Below are 23,432 nucleotides of genomic sequence, written 5' to 3' on the forward strand. Positions count from 1 at the left end.
AACAGATGGAACACAGGGTTTCTGGCAGGAAAACTATTCTGTATGATACTTATGTCACTACACTCTTGTCCAAACCCACAGAAAGTACACCACCAAGAGTGAGCGCTAATGTAAACTGCAGTCTTTCCTGCCGGGCTTCTTTCACTCAGCAAAATTATTTTGAGAGTGACCCATCTTGTTGCATATATGCATAGCTTATTCCTTTTTACTTGTTGAGCAGCCTTCCCTTTTATGAATATATTACAAACAATTACATATTATAATAATAAGTCTTCAAAAGTGAACAATTTATTTTAACCCTGCCCAACCAATGTTAAGCAGTTCATAATACACAATCTGATTTAAAACAAATTCGATATGGACAGTATATCTGCAAGTACTTAAGTCCTCAAAGTTAAAAGGGTTATTTATAATTTGATGAGAAATAAAAGAAGGGTATTCAAAGCAACAGGGACCAGATGGGAATTTTCTGTACATCTCAATTCATAAATTAACACTGAATTGGAATATCTGAGTCACTAACATTTCAGTGCTTTTAGAAGTTTTTGTTAAACATTTTTTTGATTAGTAAAGAGTTTTAGTTTTACACATGGACAGATTTCCAAAAGGAAATTTGAGATGCCTTAAAATAAAACATATCCTTGTTTTATGACTCGCTCACCCTCAACAGAGGGCTTCCCTGGTGAATCAGTGGTAAAGAATCTGCCCGTGATGCAGGAGACACAGGAGACGTGGGTTCAATCCCTGGGTCGGGAAGGTCCCCTGGAGGAGGACATGGCAACCCACTCCAGTATTCTTGTTTGGGAAAATCCCATGGACAGAGGAGCCTGGCAGGCTACAGTCCATGCAGTCATAAAGAGCTGCACACAACTGAGCAGACACCCCCAACAGAGGACTTAGATAGGCCAAATTAGGAATCCTCTAACTGTACAACTGTTATTTGGGCGTTTTCCTTTTGTCTCTGCAGGTATTTCACCTGGCTAAATATATCAAATTCAAAAAAAAGATAAGTTCTAGACAAACTGTATCAGAAGTTAATAGAGGAGACTTTAACGTGGGGTTCTGTGACCTACAATCTATAAAAGGAGAAAAAAAAAATCACACTTGAAAATATGATTTAAAATCAAGAGATAAGTCATCTTAAACCATCTTAAGTCTAACAACTTCTAAAGAGATGATGGGTTTCTGTAAAGCAGTCCATTTTAAAAAACAATGAATAAAATTACCTTAGCAGCTTGGGATTCTCTTAAGTAATATTTCAAAAGGTCAGAAAGTTTGAGGTCCTCATCAGCTGACACTCGTGCTTCTATTTTCTAAAATAGGAAAAAAAAATTAAGTATTTAGTCAGTATTTACATTCTACACTCAGTACTTTTTTCTTATTGTAAAAAAATTAAAGTTATAGCATACACAAAAATAAACTCAAAATGGATTAAAGATCTAAATATAAGACCAGAAACTATAAAACTCTTAGAGGAAAACATAGGCAGAACACTCTGACATAAATCACAGCAAGATCCTCTATGACCTACCTCCCAGAGTAATGAAATTAAAAACAAAAACAAACAAATGGGGCCTAATTAAATTTAAAAGCTTTTGCACAACAAAGAAAACTATAAGCAAGGTGAAAAGGCAGCCTTCAGAACGGGAGAAAATAACAGTAAACGAAACAACTGACAAGGAATTAATCTCCAAAATATACAAGCTCATGCAGATAAACATCAGAAAAATAAATGACCCAATCAAAAAATGAGCCAATAGAACTAAACAGACATTTCTTCAAAGAAGACATATAGATGGCTGACAAACACATGAAAAGATGCTCAACATAAATCATTATCAGAGAAATGCAATCACAACCACAATGAAGTACCATTTCATGCCAGTCAGAAAGGCTGCCATCAAAAAGTCTATGAACAATAAATGCTGGAGAGGGTGTGAAGAAAAGGGAACCCTCTTACACTGTTGGTAGGAATGCAAACTAGTACAGCCACTATGGAGAACAGTGTGGAGATTCCTTAAAAAACTGGAAATAGAACTGCCATATGACCCAGCAATCCCACTGCTGGGCATACACATCGAGGAAACCAGAATTGAAAGAGACACGTGTAACCCCAATGTTCACTGCAGCACTGTTTACAATAGCCAGGACATGGAAGCAACCTAGATGTCCATCGGCAGACGAATGGGTAAGGAAGTTGCGGTACATATACACAATGGATTACTCAGCTATAAAAAAGAATGCATTTGAGTCAGTTCTAATGAGGTGGATGAAACTGGAGCCTATTATACTGAGTGAAGTAAGTCAGAAAGAGAAACACCAATATATTAACGCATATATATGGATTTAGGAAGATGGTTAACAATGACCCTATATGCAAGACAGCAAAGGAGACAGATGTAAAGAACAGACTTTTGGACTATGTGGGAGAAGGTGAGGGTGGGCCGACTTGAGTTATTAGCATTGAAACATATATATATTACCATATGTAAAATAGATGACCAGTGCAAGTTCAAAGCGAGAAGCACGGCACTCAAAGCTGGTGTTCTGGGACAACCAAGGGATGGGGTGGGAAGGGAGGTCGGAGCGGGGTTCAGGATGGGGGGACACGTGTACACCCATCGCTGATTCATGTCGATGTATGGCAAAAACCACCACAATATTGTATAGTAATTAGCCTCCAGTTAAAATAAATAAAAAAATGAAAATAAAAAAATTAAAGTTATAAGTAACTACAGTATCAGTTCCTAGTTAAGCTAAGTTTCCTTCCATTCTTTCTATGAGCCTGTTATTTTGTCTTTGTATGTAACTGACAAAAAAAAATTAATAGAAAAATGATGAGATCAAATGAGATTAGTGAATTTATGGAAGGACTCTATATTTGACTCAAGTTCTTGGCTGTAACTAGTTTCAATATCATCTTTTAGGTTCACCTGTATTTTTCTATTCATTTTAATAGCAACTGATACGTACACAGACTATAAAGTAATAGAGGCTGGCAGGAGTACTGCACTAGGTAATTCAAACCAATCCCCCTGCTGCAGACAACCACAAAACAACATTAAAACATTAACAAAATGTGCCTGAAAATACCAAAGAGTGAAAGTTAAAAACAAACAAACAAACAAACATAAAACTAAAGTGGTGTGGTGAGTCTGAGGTGAGGTGAAGTGGGAAGCAGCCATGTCAGACTAAAAAGATGAGAACTCTTCATTCACTCTGGAGAGACAGAGGATAAAGAAGAATGTACTATGTCAACCAAATCTAAGGGAATCTGTATGCAGGACAAGCAGCAACAATTAGAACTGGACATGGAACAATGGATAGGTTCAAGTTGGAAAAGGAGTACATCCCATGTTCGATGCACGATACTGGATGCTTGGGGCTAGTGCACTGGGATGACCCAGAGGGATGGTGTGGGGAGGGAGGAGGGAGGAGGGTTCAGGATGAGGAACACATGTATACCTGTGGTGGATTCATTTTGATATTTGGCAAAACTAATACAATTACATAAAGTTTAAAAATAAAATAAAATTTAAAAAAAATTAAGATTTTGTTATTGGCCTATTTATCTTTATTATTTTTTGGTTACATTTCCAATACTGTTTGTAATGAAGGAGTATCCCATAAAAATTTATTAAAAGTATTTTACCCCTGAAAAAAAAAGAAAAGGAGTACGTCAAGGCTGTATCCTGTCACCCTGCTTATTTAACTTATATACACAGTACATCATGCAAAATGCTGGGCTAGATGAATCACAAGCTGAAATCAAGACTGCTGGGAGAAATATCAACAACCTCAGATATGCAGATGATACCACTTTAATGGCAGAAAGTGAAGAGGAACTAAAGAACCTCTTGATGGGAGAAGGAAATGGCAACCCACTCCAGTAATCTTGCCTGGGAAATCCCATGGACAGAGGAACCTGGTGGGCAGAGTCAGACACGACTGAGGGAGGGGCAGGCGCTCACTAGAGGCCCCAGAGCTTTTGATGGCAGAGCCAGCACTGTGGCTGAGTGGACTCCCGGCTCCCAGGCCTCTCTCACCAGATAGGAGCGTGGAAAACTAGTCTAAAATACGCCTGAGGGCTTTCCTGGCGGCTCAGTGGTAAAGAATCGCCCCCCTGCCAAAGCAGGGGACGTGAGTTCCACCCCTGGTCTGGGAAGACCACACGTGGCAGAGCAGCTGAGCCCATGCATCACAGCCACTGGGCCGGGGCTCTCGAGCCCGGGAGCCACAGAACTGAGGTCTGTGGGCACCAGAGCCCATGCTCCGCAACAAGAGGAGCCACAGCTAGAGAAAAGCCCACGCAGCATGAAGACCGTGCACAACCATAAATAAAATCATTAAAAAACAAAACAAAACAACAAAAAAAAGAAGCTCTTGATGAAGGTGAAAGAAGAGAATGCAAAAGCTGGCTTAAACCTCAACATTCAAAAAACAAAGATCATGGCATCTGACCCCATCACTTCATGGCAAACAGATGTGGAAAAAGTAAACAGTGTCATATTTAGTTTTCTTGGGCTCCAAAATCACTGCAGACAATGAATGTAGCCACAAAGTTAAAAGACTCTTGCTCCTTAGAAGAATAGCTATGACAAACCAAAACAGTGTATTAAAAAGCAGAGACATTGCTTTGCCAACAAAGGTCCATTTAGTCAAAGCTATGATTGTTCCAGTAGTCACGTATGGATGTGAGAGTTGGACTATAAAGAAGGCTGAGCACTGAAGAATTGATGCTTTGGAACTATGGTGCTGGAGAAGACTCTTACGAGTCCCCTGAAGTGCAAGGAGATCCAACCAGTCAATCCTAAAGGAAATCAACCCTGAATATTTATTGGAAGGACTGGTGCAGAAGCTGAAGCTCCAATACTTTGGCCACCTGATGCAAAGAGCTGACTCACTGGAAAAGACCCTGATGTTGGGAAAGACTGATGGCAAGAGAAGAGGGTGACAGAGGATGAGATGGTTGGATGGCATCACTGACTCAATGGACATGAGTTTGAGCAAACTCTGGGAAATGGTGAAGGACAGGGAAGCCTGGCTTGCTGCAGGTTCATGGGGTTGCAGAGTTGGACAAGACTTAGTGACTGAACAACAACAAAAGGAAAGGAAATCTGGGTGACATGTGTACAGGAATTCTTTGTACTATTCTTGCAATCTAAGTCAGAAATTGTTGTCAAAATAAAAAATTTAAAAAAAAATCCTATACATCCACCAGAACAGCTAAAGTAAAAAAAGATACCAAATATTACAACCCTGTGCAGCAGCCCAATGCTCACATTCATTCTGGTGGGAATGTGAGTTGGCACAATCACTTAGGGAAACAGTTCACCTACAAAAGCTTTTCACATGGGTATCCTATGAACTATCACGTCTCCAAGTTACATACACCCCACAGAAATGTGTACTTATGTTCAGCTGAAGATAAATAAAAAATGGTCTTAACAGTACTCTGTGTAAAGTACCTCAAACCGGCAACTATCCAAATGCCCACCAGTAGAACAAATAATAAAGTTAGGTCTATTCTTGCAATGGAAAACAATACAGCAGTAAGAATGTAGAAACTATACCTACATGCAACACCACCAATGAATCTCATGTATATAACAATTAAAAGAAACCAGACAAAGAACAATATATACTGCATATGTATTTATATAAGATATGAAAATAAAACCAAATTTTGCTGTTAGAAGCTGGACAGTGGTAGTCTTACAGGAGGTGGTGACTCAGAAGGCAGCTGAAAGGGGAGTCGGGTACCTGAATTGCTGTAATGCTCCATTTCTTCGTCTGGGTATTCATTACATGGGTGTGTGAAATAACATTTCACTGAGCTGTACGTTTCTGTTATGTGCTTTTTTCTACATGTATAGTATACTTTAATAAAAAGTTAGAAAAAACTTTGTTTCTTTGTGGAGAAACAAACTTAACTTCCTGACATGCTAGTTAATGTTGGGTGCTTTTAAACGGGGCTCCTCTCCTGCCATTAATAAGTAGGGTGTGTGTCCCCTCTCTTTGAATCTGGGCTCTAAGACTGCTTGGCCAATACAGGAACGATGCCACGCCAGTTTCTAGGCCCCAGCTTCCTCTTCCCATCACTGGGGATGCTCACTTTTGGAACCTCTTTACCAAGCTATGAAGAAGCCTAAGCAGCTCCATGGGAAAGCCACATGTAGGTGTTAGAGCCAACAGCCCTAGCAGAAGTTCCAGCTGCTAGCCAGTATCAACCCTCGGACACAGGAATGATCGAGCCTTCAGATAGTTCCAGGCCCTGGCCTTCACAGCCTTCCTGTGGAGGCACACCATGGGGCAGACACAATCATCTCTGCTGCGCCCTTTCTGAGTTCCTGAACCAGAGTTCACTGGCTTAATCAAATGGTTGCTGTTTAAAGCTACTGATTTTAGGATGATTTGTAACACAGCCATAGTAACCAGAACACCATGCACATGCAAAAGGAAATAAGAATTTGGGGGTTATCGAAATGTGCCACCCGGACCTCGGTCAAGAGAAATGCTTGCTGAAAGGATTATAGCTGGCTGGCTGATAGCCCCAACTATTGTATCTCTGGATCTGGAATCATGTTCATACCAAAGATATGTTCTATGCTCCCCACCCAGCCCATTTTTGCCTGACACAGAACTCCTCTAACAGGCAGCTCTGGCTTAGGGACTCCCCTGTGACCTGGATGAAGCTTTCTCAGAACTATGCTATAGTCTGCAACCCTGCTTAGCCAGTCCTCTTTCCTCTTCCTCTCCTTTCACAGGTGCAGACTGGCACTGTCATCTGAAGGCTCCTCCTGTCTATTACTGCTCCTTCCTTTTTGCTTTTCACAATAAACCTCTGTGCATCTAATCCCATCCTTACATCTACTTTTGAAGAACTGGCACATAAGGCTATTTTGTGATAGATCCCTATCCTTTTGATGTAAATAGACTCAAGAAAACAACTATATCTTTCCAGAAATGCTCACTGGTACAAACATCAAAGGCAGAATAATGGGCTATATGGACCCCAGTATAACATCTACGTATTTAAGAACTTGTTCCTTTGACAGAGAATATTATCTTTTTCTACTTGTCTTCAGTATAAATAGCTCAATTGACAAGATCATGATGAAACCAGACTTCTACTTGGACTAGCCACCACCGATCTTAATTAGCTAAGTACCATTAAACATTTAGTAAACACTTTCACTATTCTATCAATTTATAAAAATGTTAAATATTATTTAACTATCATAATGATTATAAATAAATATGACCTCTGAAAACCAAGACTGTATCAGTATTAAATTACTAAAATGAATGAAAATTTCATGCAGTTATATATTTGCTTTACATTGATACAACTCACTTTTAACTCAGTATTTCATGGGGGATCAAAAACAATAATCTTGGTAAAGTTATAGTGAATCCAAGATTTTCTTCTAGCTTACAAAATCCCCAAGAAAAAATGATTTTTTTTCATAAAAATAAACAGTTTCCTACTGAACACATTTTCTGATCAAGAATTTGAACTTAGGGTGGGATGATTTGGGAGAATGGCACTGAAACATGTATAATATCATATATGAAACGGATCGCCTGTCCAGGTTCGATGCATGATACAGGATGCTTGGGGCTGGTGCAGTGGGATGACCCAGAGGGATGGTACAGGGAGGGAGGTGGGAGGGGGGTTCCAGATGGGGAACACATGTACAGCCGTGGCGGATTCATGTTGATGTATGGCAAAACCAATACAATATTGTAAAGTAATTAGCCTCCAATTAAAATAAATAAATTTATAAAAGAAAGAATTTGAACTTTTATACCGTAACAAAAAGTGAATTTCCTGAAAAACTCATTATTTTCAAATCTAAATCTGCCTCTTCATGATTCTAAAGTATAACTCATCTTTTTCATAAAGTTAAACACAGCCCAACAAGTTAAACATTGTTTGCAGAGACTTATACTCCCAAAGGTTAATTATTAGTACTTACTCTCGTCTTATCGAACAGTTCTGAAACTTTAAGAAAAAACCTGGAAGGGAAAAATATTTCATCATAAGCTATCTTTGAAATAATTTTCTATTGCAAATGTTCAGAGAACACACCGCAAACCATATTAATAATAAACATTCTTATCTCATTATAATAATAATGATTTTTTTCACTGCAGATTTCATCTAGTTCGACAAAAATCTTTCTTTGTATAAGCACCCATATAACAGATTCCCCGTGATGTACTGTTATAGAAAATCCTCCCATTTCAAGGTAACAGTCTAAGCCATACATTAAAAACTTTGTCTTGGGAATTCCCTGGTAGTCCAGTGGTTAAGACTTCATGCTTCCAATGCAAGGGCCTAGGTTCAATCCCTGGTCAGGGAACTAGATCCCACACAGCATAACTAAGACCCAGTGCGGCCAAATAAATACATTAAATAAATATTTTTTAAAACAACCATCTTTGTCTTGATATCCTTTAGTAATACGCTGCATAATATTAAATAAAGTCTATACCTTTAAATACTATAGAAGTACAGAACAATCACATCCAAAGAACTACATTTTAAATATTTTCAAATGGAGCTGTTTTGTTTTGGAAAACAATAGAAACAAATAGCCAATTTCTATTTCAGGATTCACTTTCACTTTCTGGGGGTGGGTAGGGGAGCTGCACTTGCAGCTTGCAGGATGTTCCTGACCAGGGACTGAACCGGGGCCAACTCAGTGAAAGCCCGGACCCTAACTGCCAGGCCACCAAGTCCCCACTGTCGCTTTTAACTAGAAAGTCCATCTTTCAAATGCTGATGCCAACTAAAAAATATCCCAATGCCAAACTACTGAAGGGTATTCTGTAAAATATGACAGACAACATTATATTTGGATTAGGGTATATACTATTGAAAGCTGAATTTTATGAACTTCATTTCACTCTTTGACAAGTTTATGTAAGGTAACACATGGCAAGGTTGCCTTTTTTTCCTTATCAAAGACTTAAGAACTAACTCTTTGGGAAGGTAGCATGTTAATTAGTAGGCTATGGTATCCTGTTTTGCTGAAAAATTTGATCTGACATGTCTACTGAGACAGGATATACTAGAGAAAAGTTCAAGGATGTGGTTTAGAGAAAGGCATGGACTATGGAAACAGTTTTTCTTCTTAAAATATTAAAAGTATGTTTGAGCTATTTTCAAAGGAGAGTTAAGTTTAAACAACATTACACGAGCAACTAAGATTTATGGCTAGATTAAAACTTCAGTTTAGTTCAGTTGCTTAGTCGTGTCTGACTCTTTGTGACCTCATGGACTACAGCACACCAGGATTCCCTGTCCACAACCAACTCCTGGAGCTTGCTCAAACTCATGTCCATTGAGTCGATGATGCCATCCAACCATCTCATCCTCTGTCATCTCCTCTTCCTGCCTTCAATCTTTCCCAGCATCAGGGTCTTTTCCAGTGAGTCAGTTCTTTGCATCAGGTGGCCAAAGAGTAAAACTTGGCCTCCAACAAAATATATATTAATATATATATACTCTAATTCTAAAACAGAATTTCTTTTTTTTTTTTTTAGCATTTCTTATTTAAAAGAAACTTTATTAAAATCTAAGAACATTTTAATATAAATTCTCTTTCACACACATAAATTGGCAAATTTTCATCAACTAAAACACTGTAAATGTTAAAAATTATATATACTAAGGTTGACTTTTATTTCTCGGAATTAAAAAAGTAAGAGAGAAAAGGAAGAGAAAAATAACACCAACCTAACTTTATAAAGAAGCTCTATACTGTCAATGTGTTTTGACAAAAATATTCCAAAATGCCTGCTGGGTCAGCAGTAGTGTGTGTGCCCGAGCTGGCAACAAAAATTTTGTTTTATTTAATGTTTTAAATCAGAATCCTTACTTGCATATATCTGTAGAATCCTGAGTTCCTAAAGCATATAATGAAGAACCAATTCTATTGTAATCATCTGCAGCACCTATGGAAAAAGTTTTAAGGATTTAATATATTTATTCATGGATTAAAAAAGTTACTGAATACGTACCTGCCAAAAAATGTGTATGTAATATGAGATACCGAAGTCTAGAGAAAGAAACCACACAAACTATAATACATTATGATGAATATGGAACTGGAAGTAGCTATAAACTACTTAAGGAGCAGGGGAAACAGATATTCCACCTGAGGATGTCAGGGAAGGGTTTACAGACACTACAGCAGGTGTTGGAGCTTGCAGGGTGAGGAAATCTTTACTAGGCAAAGTGGAGGAAAGAATTCTAGATAAAGAGAAGGGCATGGAAAAGAACCAGGGAGACATACAAGAGCAAAGAATATTCAGAGAGACTTCTGGGTCTGTAGCACTGTAGAGAGTGTTATTTTTTTTTTAAAGTAAAACAAAAAAATTTTTAAGTATTTACTTTTTTTTTTCTTAAGGAAACCACCCAGACAGCATTCTCTCCCTCTTACTCTCCCAAAGGAGGAAGAGAACAATCATCAACAGCAAACAGCAACTGCAGAAGCAACACCACGAGCCAGCTTCACGCTGAGGAGAGACTGCTGTGTGAAGTATGTCTCCTCCTCATGCTTTCAGGTGCTCTACATGTTCAGAGAAACTTCTAGAGTAACAAACAACAGAAACGATCCTCAAAAGTACAGTCTTAATATTTACTATTTTAAAATAACAGTATTCAAACCATTATATGTTAACATAATATTTAAACGAAAAATATTTAAAATCAGTGACCATGGTGACACTTAGATTTTGCAAATCTCCTTTTTGTGTCTGGATTAACAGTCAATAGCTCCATTCTCTTATCTGCTTCTGCACTCACTGTACTGTGACACAATATTTTTGCTCAAGTATGTGGGGGAAAAAAAATCTAGCTTCAAACAGGTATGTTGTTGGAAAAGCAGGAGGTATTTTACTAATATTTTCAGATAACTGGATACTCTACTCAACAAGCAGTCGTTTCTTTAAGGGTTAGTCACACTGGGGAACCTAAAGTCCTATCAGTGAAGTCTGTGTACTCTATCACATTAAACTCCAATGATATGTAATATTTATCCCAAGAATATAAGATTGGTTTAGTATCTGAAAATCAATCAATATGATTAACCATATTAGCAGACTAAAAAAATAAAAACCGTATGGTTATCTTAATTGTTGCAAAAAGAGCATCTGACAAAATCCAACATTCATTCCTAACTGAAACCTGCTAAAAGGCATCTAGGAAAAACCTATACCTAACATCACAATTAAAATGGATGCTTTCCCACAAGATAAGGAACAAGGTCAAACCGCTTGCCCTCACCACTTTTACCAAAATGGTACTAAAGGGTACAGCTATAGTATAATGGGCAAGGAAAAGAAATAAACATCATTCCAACTGGAACGGAAGAAGTGGTAACTGTTTTTATTCAAAGATGACCCTTTATGTAGAAAATGCTAAGGAATCTACAAAATAGTTAATAAACTAATAAGTGAGTTGATTTAGAAAGGCTGCAAGATATAAGCTCAATGCTGAAAATACAATGTATTTCTATATATTGGCAAAAAAACTAGAAACTCAAATGTAGAAAACACATCATTTAGAATCGCATCAAAAAACAGAGATCTAACTAAAGATGTATAAGAGCTTTACAAAGGAACCAACAAAAAATTGCTGAGAGAAGACCAAAGTAAATAGGCATATACCCTGTTCATGTATTAGAAGAACCAACACTTTTGAGATCTTAATCCTCCCCAAACTGATCTATATTCTACACAATTCCAATCAAAAAATCCCAGCAGGCATTTTTGTAGAAAGTGACGAGCTGATTTTAAAATCCATCCAAAAAAATAAAGAACCTAGAGGGCCCAAAACAACTTTGATAAAGAAGAATAAAGTTGAAAGACTTATACAAGAAAAGAAGTTCAATATCATCAATCACTGAAATTAAAACCATATTGGCCTAGCAGAATGGATAAAATTTAAGACTGACTTTGTTGGTAAGGATATGAAGCAGCTGGAATCCTCGTGCACAGCTGGTATGAATGCAGAATGATACAATCATTTTGGAAAAATGTTTGGCAATTTTTTAAAAAAAGTTAATTATACACTTACATTTGACCCAGTCATTCTACTTCTAGGTACTACCCAAGAGAAATGAAAGCCTATGTTCATACAAAGACTTACATATGTCAGCTTTATTTTGAATGGGTGAAAGCTAGCCAACAATCCAATTGTCCAGCAACAGCTGAATAGATAACTGTGGTATATCTATACAATGGAATACCACTCAACAACAAAACAGAATGAACTACTGAAGCATACAACAACATGGATGAAACTCAAAATAATTTTGTTGAATTTCAAAGCCAGACCATAGAAAGTACATACTGTATGATTCCATTTTATTGGCAACTCTAGAAAATGCAAATTAATCTACAGAGACAGAAAGCATTATCAGCAGTGGCCTGGGGACAGGGACAGGATGGAGGGATTATGAAGGGCCACAAGAGGACTGTGTGTGGTGATGGACATGTTCATTATACTGTCTCTAGTAATGATGTCATACATGTGTCAAAACTTATCCAATTGTAAACTTTGAACATTGCAGCTTATTGATATCAATTACACTTCAATACAGCTGTTAAAAAAACCCATTAATCTAACGTGTACTTAACATGATTTTGATTATTTAGAAAATACTGGTTCAATGAATCACACACATCTTCCAAATGCAGATGCACTTCAGTATATAAAAAGTATCACACTCAGTAATATCACCATCAATCTCCTCAGACAAGTCTTTAATTACTGAAAAGCAAACTCATGGTGACTGACACAAGTTTTCCAAGATTCTAATAATTGCTGGAAACCTTGATTTTCATCCTTGTCAACAAACGCTGCCAGTAGTTTTCCATGAAGTGTGAGGCTCATTTAATTAATTTTTGATAAAATGTCTACCAAGACACAAGTTTGCATAATAGCAGCTTGTCTGTCAGTTGTTCTTTCAAGTAAAAATGGTACTGAAAAAAAGCAGCCAGTTCAGCTGCAACTCAAGTTGCTTTTCTAGAAAGAACCATCATACATCCATATGCAAAGTGCCTTATGCATACCTCCCGATCCATCATTCAGCATATTAAAAAAGTATACTCAAGGGAGGAGACTTTCAATAAGTAATAAGTTTCACTGCTTCATCAAGGACATTCTTAATTGAATTTTTAAAATTCTGAATGCACTGTGGGAAAGAATACAAAGATTATTAGTACAGTTTGGTGCCACTGCTTTGATTTGTCCTAATACACCAGCAATTTATCCATCACAACTTTTGCATCATTGGTGTAAATGTCAACATGGTGAAAAGGACAAAAAAATCATCCTAGTTATTATTATGAAATTAGTTTTGTTCTCACAGACTTGCTTAAAAGGGCCTTGAGATCAAAGCTTCATAGACCACAGTTTGAAAATCACTGCCCTATATCAAGACTTTTACAAACTGTAAATAACATAATAACTTGATAATTATTCCATTAAACAATGTAAACTTGAGCCACAGAGAAAAACCTTACTTTTGTGGGATCTTGTCATCCTATCAGATTTAGCAGATGCATCCTTAACTCGGTTATGATATTCTAAAAGGAATGTTCGTTCATGCTCAAAGAAATCATCTACATCCTATGGGATCAAAAGAAAATATGAGCTTTTTTCACTTATTTGCTTTAATCTAACATATAACACTTTGCTTCCCTTATAATCATAAAAGATCATCATTAAACAGCATAGCTATCCTCTAATAATCAGACATTATATTGATTTCACCAGCAAGTTCAAACTTCAAAAACATGTTAAGTTCAAACTTCAAAAACAAGTTCAAACCTCAAAACCATCTCTCTATCAAGTAAGAGGTCTTCCACAGTGCTACAGCAGAAGGCTTACGGTCCCACATGGTCCAAGCTTCCATGCTGTACCTGAACCTATTCCAGCCTGTACTCTTCCACCACAGTCCTGCTTCTCCAACACATTTATTTCCTCCAGTGGGAGCAATCAATTGCTTTTGAGGAAAAAAAAGGGGAAAAAGCCCAGCAGACAAGTAGACATCTGCTTCTCTTGGTCTGTTATGCATTTCATGAACCATTCCTGAATGCTGCCAAGCCTTAGTCATTGGCCCTCTCTGACTGCTTTGGGGAACCTGGCCAAATTAGCTATCTGGGAGCAATTTTTGTATTAAACACTGTTTTCAATCTTTTTTGGAACAAAGCTAGAAATCCATTAAAACTAAAAACAATGAACTCCCTTCTAAAATAGCAACTGTTTACTGAAAAAGCACCAGCTGAAATGATGTAACTTGAGACCCGTATTAACAGAACATAGTAGCAAAAGTTAGTGTGACAAAATGTGACTTAAAATCTGTTAATGCATGTGTACTAGTTTTCTTAACTAGTATAGTGAGGTCTATTGGAAAAACAGAGATAAAACTAACTTGCAGAGTTGTAGTGAAGATTAATGAAATGTGCGCTACCAAACACCACATTGCAAATGTTCAAAAAAATGTTAGCTATTACTTTAATAAAATTATCAAACTACTAATCAGTATAGTGGTTTATACTTAATGTTAATCAAAAAGTTCAACATAAGTAGCATCAAAATGGAAATAATCTGAAGAAGAAGAAAAAAAAACAAAAAAACCAGCCTGAATCTTTTTTTGGTCTCACTGCATGGTTTGTGGGATCTTAGTTTCTTGACCAGGGATTGAACACAGGCCCTCGGCAGTGAAAGCGCTGAGTCCTAACCACTAGACTGCCAGGGAATTCCCATGTCAACCCTTTATTAAAAGTAGCCAAAGGAGATGCACTGTCAACATATCAACTGACCTGTCTCTACAAAATCAAAGTATAAACCAAATAGTACTTTACACCAAAGTTTTAGTGTAGATATATTCATAAAAACAGGCAATGATGATAAGGCATTATTTATTGCTTTATTATTTGCTTAATAATATTATTATTGGAGTACAATATACCATAATATGATTCTATATAAACTTTGAAAATACATTCTGCAATAAACATTTTTCTCAATATTGATGGTAAGAGTTTTCAAAAAAATCAATTCTTGTACCATTTTCAGACCATCATTAAGAAAAATCCAGGTGTTATCTAGGTAATTATAAGTATATGCATACTAGCATCTCATTCTTTCTAAATCTAACTCAGTGTTTCTAACAATCCTATAGCTAGGTAGCATTACTAACCACGTTTTCAAAATGGGAAACCTGAGATTTAGAGAAAGAAAAGTGACTTTTCTCAAGGTCACGTGGCTACTATGAGACAAAACCAAAACTTCAACTGAGCTCTTCTAACTTCAAATCTAAACCCAAGTCGGCCCCGAACATTTGTAAAGCCAAGGCTACGTGTACAAACCGAGGCAGCCCCTCGGTGCCCACCCTGTGACTCTGTAAGGCAGAGTCACAGGGTAAGGCCAGACAGTCATTCCATCCCGCACACTGCTCTTCTTTCTTCCCTGTGCTGGCCGTCTACTCCATGACTACCCGTGGAGGACAGACCACCAGAGGCACGGTCTACTCACCAGCAGATGAATTCAAGGAGGAAGTCCAAGCAGGACTGGAAGGCAGGCTTGGAATTTGGGCAAGAAAATGTGGGGTTCTAGATAAGGAGAATGGTCTGGTTTGGAGGACAGGGGTGTGGGCTCTGGGTTGGCAAATTCCCTTGGAGCTGCAGACCTATCACCCCTTAGAGAAAGGAGCTCTCTGAAGAGGGGAACTCAGGGCAAGGGGCCCAGTTTCCCAGCCCTAAGAAGTCTACTATCCAAACTTCTCTTCCATTCCAATATAATGGCCTACACATCGGAAAATCTCAAAGTATCTCCCTCATAAAAGAAGTAAATTCTCAAAGCAGTACCTCTGTTAACCAAATAGTGTCTTACCTTTACTCCAGAAACAATTACTCCATCTGCTGATTTAACCATGTTTTTAAAGAAATCTTCCAGTTTCTCTTTTTTATTTTTTCCTCGCACACTCAACTGAAAGAAAGGTAAATTTAAGTTAGTATTTCTTTTAAGATTACAAATGAGAAGTTAATACCTCCTTTATTCTCTGTCATCAAAACAGCAATCTCAAAAGGACTCCAGTTTTTAAACTTTTGGCAATTTCATTATGTATGATCAGTGATTTTCAAATTCTGGGAACTTAAAGGAGTCTGGCCTCAGCCCCAAAGATTCAGGTTCAGCTGATCTACAGTATGGCTCAAAAGTGAAAGTGTTAGCCGCTCAGTCGTGTCTGACACTTTATGACCTCATGGACTGTAGCCTGCCAGAATCCTCTGTCCATGGAATTTTCCAGGCAAGGATACTGGACTGGATTGCCGTTCCCTTCTCCAGGGGATCTTCCCAATCCAGGGATCAAACCCGAGTCTCCCACATTGCAGGCAGTCTTTACTGCTGAGCCACCAGGGAAGCCCCTCCAAATTGTGTAAATGTAGTTGGTAATTCTGCTCTAAGGAGCCCTTTCATCATACTTTGTCAAACACTACTACATCATATGAAGTCAACTAAAAATTCACTCAGGAGCTTCTCTGAACATGTAAAATTTACTGGAGTACAATATACCATCATATGATTCTATAGAAACTCTGAAAATATATTTTGCAGATTTTTCACTCTGAACTCCAAATCTCATCTCCCGACCTATTTTGGGGTCAGCAAACTCATGAGACAAAGGACACAAACGATGACTCTGAATGGCATGAATAGTATATATCTAAAGGCAAAACTGAGAAGCAGTCAACTCTGACTTTACCACTTATTGCATCAGTGCCCCATGAAGGAACATCTCATCTAACTTCCTTATCTGCTGCCATGGCTTCAATACTCACCATTAAGCAAGTGACTAGCACATTTCAATCACTACGCAGAGGCTCTTTCCTGAATCTTAGATTCTATTTCAAATTGCCTACATTGTATTCTTTACATATATATTCTGCTAACCGCACATTGAATATTTTTTAAAATATTTATTATAATCTGATCTCCAAGTTTTCCCTCTTCTTGGTTCCCTATTCATGGTTTTCCCATCTATACAGTCTCTTAGCTTCTCATCTGGTCCCTAAAACCCCATCAGTTCAGTAGCTCAGTCATGTCCAAATCTTTTCGACTCCATGGACTGCAGCATGCTAAGCTTCCCTGTCCCTCACCAACTCCCAGAGCTTGTTCAAATTCCCATCCAACGAGTCAGTGATGCCATCCAACCATCTCATCCTCTGTCGTTCCTTTCTCCTCCTGCCTTCAATCTTTCCCAGCATCAGGGTCTTTTCAAATGAGTCAGTTCTTCGCATCAGGTGGCCAAAGCACTGGAGTTTTAGCTTCAGCATCAGTCATTCCAATGAATATTCAGCACTGATTTCCTTCAGGATGGACTGGTTGGATCTCCCTGCAGTCCAAGGGACTCTCAAGAGTCTTCTCCAACACCACAGTTCAAAAGCATCAATTCTTTAGTGCTTAGCTTTCTTTATAGTCCAACTCTCATATCCATACATGACTACTGGAAAAAAGATAGCTTTGACTAGACAGACCTTTGTTGGCAAAGTAATGTCTCTGCTTTTTAATGTGCTATCTAGGTTTATCATAGCTTTTCTTCCAAGGAGTAAGTGTCTTTTAATTTCATGGCTGCAGTCATCAACTGCAGTGATTTTGGAGCCCAAGAAAATAGTCTCTCACTGTTTCCATTGTTTCCCCATCTATATGCCATGAAGTGATGGGACCAGATGCCATGATCTTCGTTTTCTGAATGTTGAGTTTTAAGCCAGTTTTTTCATTTTCCTCTTTCAGTTTCATCACAAGGCTCGTTAGTTCTTTGCTTTCTGCATTATTAGTTAAATAAACAGGGTGACAATATACAGCCTTGACGTACTCCTTTCCCATGTTGAAACGAGTACATTGTTCCATGTTCGATTTTAACTGTTACTTCTTGACCTACATACAGATTTCTCAGGAGGCAGGTCAGGTGGTCTGATATTCCCATCTCTTTCAGAATTTTCCAGTTTGTTGTGATCCATACAGTCAAAGGCTTTGGCATAGTCAATAAAGCAGAAGCAGATACTTTTCTGGAACTCTCTTGCTTTTTGATAATCCAACGGATGTTGGCAATTTGATCTCTGGTTCCTCTGCCTTTTCTAAATCCAGCTTGAACATCTGGAAGTTCACGGCTCATGTACTGTTGAAGCCTGGCTTGGAGGATTTTGAGCATTACTTTGCTAGTGTGTGAGATGAGTGCGGTTGTGCGGTAGTCTGAACATTCTCTGGCATTGCCTTTCTTTGGGATTGGACTGAGAACTGACCTTTTCTAGTCCTGTGGCCACTGCTGAGTTTTCCAAATTTGCTGGCATATTGAGTACAGCACTTTCACAGTATCATCTTTTAGGATCTGAAACAGCTTAACTAGATTTCCATCACCTCCACTAGCTTTGTTCATAGTGATGCTTCTTAAGGCCCACTTGACTTTGGACTCCAGGATATCTGGCTCTAGGTGAGTGATCATACCATTGTGGTTATCTGGGTCATGAACATCTTTTTTGTACAGTTCTTCTGTTTATTCTTGCCACCTCTTCTTAATATCTTCTGCTTTTATTCGGTCCACAGCATTTCTATCCTTTATTGTACCCATCCTTGCATGAAATGTTCCCTTGGTATCTCTAATTTTCTTGAAGAGATATCTAGTCTGTCCCATTCTATTGTTTTCCTCTATTTCCTTGCACTGATCACTGAGGAAGGCTTTCTCATCTCTCCTTGCTATTCTTTGGAACTCTGCATTCAAATAGGTACATCTTTCCTTTTCTCCTTTGCCTTTAGCATCTCTTCTTTTCTCAGCTATTTGTAAGGCCTCCTCAGACAACCATTTTGCCTTTTTGCATTTCTTTTTCTTGGGGATGGTCTTGATCATTGCCTCCTGTGCAACATTCCACTGTATAATTAAGGGATTTGATTTAGGTCATACCTGAATGGTCTAGTGGTTTTCCCTACTTTCTTCAGTTTAAGTCTGAATTTGGCAATAAAGATCATGATCTGAGCCACAGTCAGCTCCTGATCTCGTTTTTGCAGACTGTATAGGGCTTCTCCATCTTCAGCTGCAAAGAATATTATCAATCTGATTTCAGTATTGACCATCTGGTGATGTCCATGTGTAGAGTTATCTCTAGTGTTGTTTGGAAGAGGGTGTTTGCTATGACCAGTGTGTTCTCTTGGCAAAATTCTGTTAGCCTTTGCCTTACTTCATTTTGTACCCCAAAGCCAAACTTGCCTCTTACTCCAGGTATCTCTTGACTTTCTACTTTTGCATTCCAGTCCCCTATGATGAAAAGGACATCTTGGGTGTTAGTTCTAGAAGATCTTGTAGGTCTTCATAGAACTGTTTTAACTTCAGCTTTTTCGGCATTAGTGATTGGGGCATAGACTTGGGATTACTGTGATGTTCAATGGTTTGCCTTGGAAATGAACAGAGATCATTCTGTCGTTTTTGAGATTGCATCCAAGTACTGCATTTCAGACTCTTTTGTTGACTATGAGGGCTACTTCAGTTCTTCCAAAGGATTCTTGCCCACAGTAGTAGATGTAACAGTCATCTGAATTAAATTCGCCCATTCCAGTCCATTTTAGTTCTCTGATTCCTAAAATGTCAATGTTCACTCTTGCCATCTCGTTTCACCACTTCCAATTGATTCATGGATCTAACATTCCGGGTTCCTATGCCGTATCGTTCTTTTATTGTTCTTTACAGCATTGGACTTTAGTTCCACCACCAGTCACATCCACAAATGGGCATTGTTTTCACTTTGGCTCTCTCTCTTCATTCTTTCTGGTTATTTCTCCACTCTTCTCCAGTAGCATATTGGGCATGTACCGACCTGGGGAGTTCATCTTTCAGTGTCAAATCTTTTTGCCTTATCATACTGTTCATCGCATTCTCAAGGCAAGAATACTGAAGTTGTTTGCCATTCCCTTCTCCAGTGGACCACATTTTGTCAGAACTCTCCACTATGACCTGTCCATCTTGCGTGGCCCTACATAGCATGCCTCATAGTTTCATTGAGTTAGACAAGGCTGTGGTCCATGTGATCAGTTTGATTAGTTTGTTTATGGTTTTCATTCTGTCTTCCCTCTGATGGATAAAGATAAGAGACTTACGGAAGCTTCCCGATGGGAGAAACTGACTGTAAAGGTATGCAACTATGAAAACTCCATACCTTTCAATAAAAATCTTGACACAATCTACAGCTTCTTTCTTTTTCCTTCCAAAATCACACTTTGAGCATCTCTTCCATACTTAAATAAGTTCATAGAGTTTCATAATGTTCAGAGACTGAACGCCAATCCCCTTAGCAAGATACTCAACACTTTGAAAAAATCTGGTTCAGGTTACCTTCCCAACTCCACCCCTACCCCTAAAGAGCCTTATGCTCCACACTGTTCTCGAAAGAGGCTCTGAACTCTTAGGTTCCTCTGTATCTGAAATGGTATCTCCTCTTCCACCAAAAACTCTGTCGGACTTTAATATTCAAAATAAAAGGCATCTCTTCATGAAACCCTTTCAAATTCCCAGTTAGAATTCACTGCTCTTAGGCCCCTCAAAGTACTCCAGCTTTTTTTTAACCTTATTTTTTATATTAATTATTTCACTGCTGCTGCTGCTAAGTTGCTTCAGTCGTGTCCGACTTTGTGCGACCCCACAGACGGCAGCCCACCAGGCTTCCCCGTCCCTGGGATTCTCCAGGCAAGAACGCTGGAGTGGGTTGCCATTTCTTTCTCTAATTCACTCATTTAACAAACCATAATGAATGTATATTATAACCACACACTGTGCTGGGTGTTACAAATATTAAGATGATTAAGAGGTGGCTCCTACTCCTAAAGTAACTAAGGAAGACAGAGAGAAGCAAACATAATTACACACAGTAGGGGAAGTATAGTGTTAAAGCTATTCATGGGGCATCAGCAAAGCACCCAAAGAACTCAATACAACTGAGGGGTTGAGAAAGGTAAGACTGGAGGTTGACGGACCAGTCAGGGTCTGCTTCAATAACCCAGGCAAAGTCTGGACTAGTCTTCAGGTCTAGTGATGGAACCAAGTATCCACAGTAAAAAGACAGAGAGAATCTGGTGACTCCTGACAGGAACAGACAGTAGGAGTCCTCAGTAATTTTCACGGTGGAAGGGAACGGGAGTTAGTGATGCCTTCTTTGAGATAAGACAAAGAGTACAAAAGGAGGCATGGATTTAAAAGAAGGGTTCAGCTGAGGGTAAAAGGCCAAGGGGACATCTAAATGGAGGTTTTTCAGGAGGCTATTTAATGAATAGTGCTGGGCCTCAGGAGTGATACAGTTGGGGCGGAGGGAGCCGCCAGGCGGGGCTGTCCCATTTGGCTTGTGGGATCTTAGTTCCGTGACCAGGGATCAAACCCATGCTCCCAGCAGTGGAAGCACAGAGTCCTAACCACTGGACCGCCAAGGAATTCCCATAGATTTCTAAGTTAATAGCATATTAGAATCGCTGGAGCCACAGAAGCAGGTATTAGAGAGAATTTACAGAATTAGAAATCTTATAGATTTGTAGAGAACTCAATGAAGAACCTTGGAAGAATCAGATTTAAATGAACGGATATATGGCGGGAAAAGCCCATGAAGCAGACTGGGAAGCAGCCATAGAGTTAAGAGGTGAACACATCAAGATGGATTCCCATAGATCCACAAGAACATGGGAGTCAGCATAGCTAGAAAGGTATCTCAGTCAAAATGGAAAAGCATGATGCATTTTACCACATTAACAGAATAAAAAACATGAATCATCTCAACAGATGTACTTTTTCATGATAAAAACACTCAACAAACTAGGAATAGAACTTCTCTAAGCTGGCAAAAGGTATCTATGTAAAAAGCCACATTTAACATCACACTTGATAGTGAAGGAGTGCGTGCTTTTCCCCTAAGATCAGGGACAGAAAACAGATGTCTGCTCTTATTTAACACTGTACTGGAGGTTCCAGCCAGGGCAGTCAGGCAAGCAAAATTTTAAAAAGGCATCCAGATTGGAAAGGAGGAAGTAAAAAAGAAAAAAGAAAAGAAAACTATTAAATGAGTGTGGCTGCCAAAGTGGTTGAAGACTATGGGGGGATACAGGAGGTTTGGGTGTTTGCTTTCTGATTGGTGTCCAGTCCCAGTGAACAAGGTCATTATTTGATCTAGAAGAATTATTGAAATTAGCTTTAATGGAAAACGAGAGATCTGTCTAAAGTCATAACATTGCTATAAGTGACAGAGCAGGCACGCTAGGCAAGATAAGAAAGAAAGAAAAGAGCTACTGCCGGGGTCAAAGTGCAGGAGAAGTCAAGGGTCTAGATGCAGCAGTGAATCAAAGAACAACTGCAGTGGGAACAGGGAAAAAGGGAGTTGTGAGGACAGAGGGCTACGCTTGGAGTCCATAAGGTCAGGGTTTAGGAACTCGGGGGTGAGATGAGGTCCTGGGTGTGGTCACTGATGCCATAGGAAGAAATGAACGAAGGTTAGGAAATATCTCTCTTCTGCTAAAATCATGAGTTAATCTTGTCATCCAAATAGAGACTCCAAGATCTGTATCACCCATCCACTAAAAAGATTTTTTCCAGGACCACGAATGAAGAAATCTCTTGAGGCTGGGAGGGAGGAAAATTAGCAGCAACCAGCACTGAAGGAAGCAGGTTAAACAGATTAAGAGTCAATGATCAACCCAAAAGTAACTGGGAATTCTTTAGCTTAAGAACTTCTCTGAATTCTCCATAAGACTTCAGAAGCCTCCAAACTCAAATTTAAGAAACATTAACCAATTTAATAACCCTATTTCTTAAGAAGTTCACATTTCAGGATCAAAATCAATCTCTCATGTAGTAACATAGTTTAGCATCATTTAAAAAATTAATCTACTTAAGTTCTACTGAAATACTGTATCATTAAAAAAGTCATATTAAAAAAAAAAAAAAAAAAAAAAAAAGTCATATTAAACTGCCTTGAAAAATCAGAACATTTTATAAAATGTATTTATAAGGCCTTAAGCCTTTTCTAACAACTCCCTTCTCCTTCCAATGACTCTTTAAAAATAAACCTTGATCACTGCTTTGATCAATTCAATACTCACATCTTGATTATATTCCAGGAAGACATGGAAATTTAAATCTTTCCTCAAAATGGGATGTGCAGCCACACGACACAGAAACACTTCATGCATTGCAACCGTCTTCTTGAATATTGCCAAATACTCACTAGAAATAATACACAAAATTAAAGGTAAAAACTCTGCAGAAAAACACCCGCAACAGTTTTTTAACCAAATACTAGGAATTATTCTAAATGCAAAACTAGAGGCACGAAGATATAATCCATGTAAACAAAGGTTTTAGTTGAACTGTTAACAAAATATATAA

At 38.4% G+C, this 23,432-nt stretch overlaps 1 protein-coding gene and 2 non-coding genes across 3 annotated transcripts in view; 1 reads left to right on the forward strand and 2 right to left on the reverse strand.

Annotated features, from left to right (window-relative positions):
- The window catches only part of SNX6 (sorting nexin 6), a 49,275-nt gene that overhangs the window by 8,821 nt on the left and 17,022 nt on the right, over positions 1-23,432 (reverse strand). The window contains exons 6-11 of the mRNA XM_061394143.1: positions 23,147-23,270; positions 15,917-16,012; positions 13,543-13,648; positions 9,891-9,966; positions 7,983-8,022; positions 1,227-1,313 (exon numbers count right to left, since the gene is read on the reverse strand). Coding sequence (XP_061250127.1) covers positions 1,227-1,313; positions 7,983-8,022; positions 9,891-9,966; positions 13,543-13,648; positions 15,917-16,012; positions 23,147-23,270 — 529 coding nt within the window. The remainder of the gene's footprint in view (positions 1-1,226; positions 1,314-7,982; positions 8,023-9,890; positions 9,967-13,542; positions 13,649-15,916; positions 16,013-23,146; positions 23,271-23,432) is intronic.
- TRNAW-CCA (transfer RNA tryptophan (anticodon CCA)) lies at positions 8,298-8,369 on the forward strand. Its single transcript has one exon. It is a non-coding gene; the product is annotated as a tRNA-Trp (tRNA).
- Positions 10,425-10,647, reverse strand: LOC133234840 (small nucleolar RNA U3). Its single transcript, XR_009732335.1, has one exon. It is a non-coding gene; the product is annotated as a small nucleolar RNA U3 (small nucleolar RNA).

Source organism: Bos javanicus, chromosome 21 (assembly GCF_032452875.1).
Source record: "Bos javanicus breed banteng chromosome 21, ARS-OSU_banteng_1.0, whole genome shotgun sequence".
NCBI lineage: Eukaryota > Metazoa > Chordata > Mammalia > Artiodactyla > Bovidae > Bos > Bos javanicus.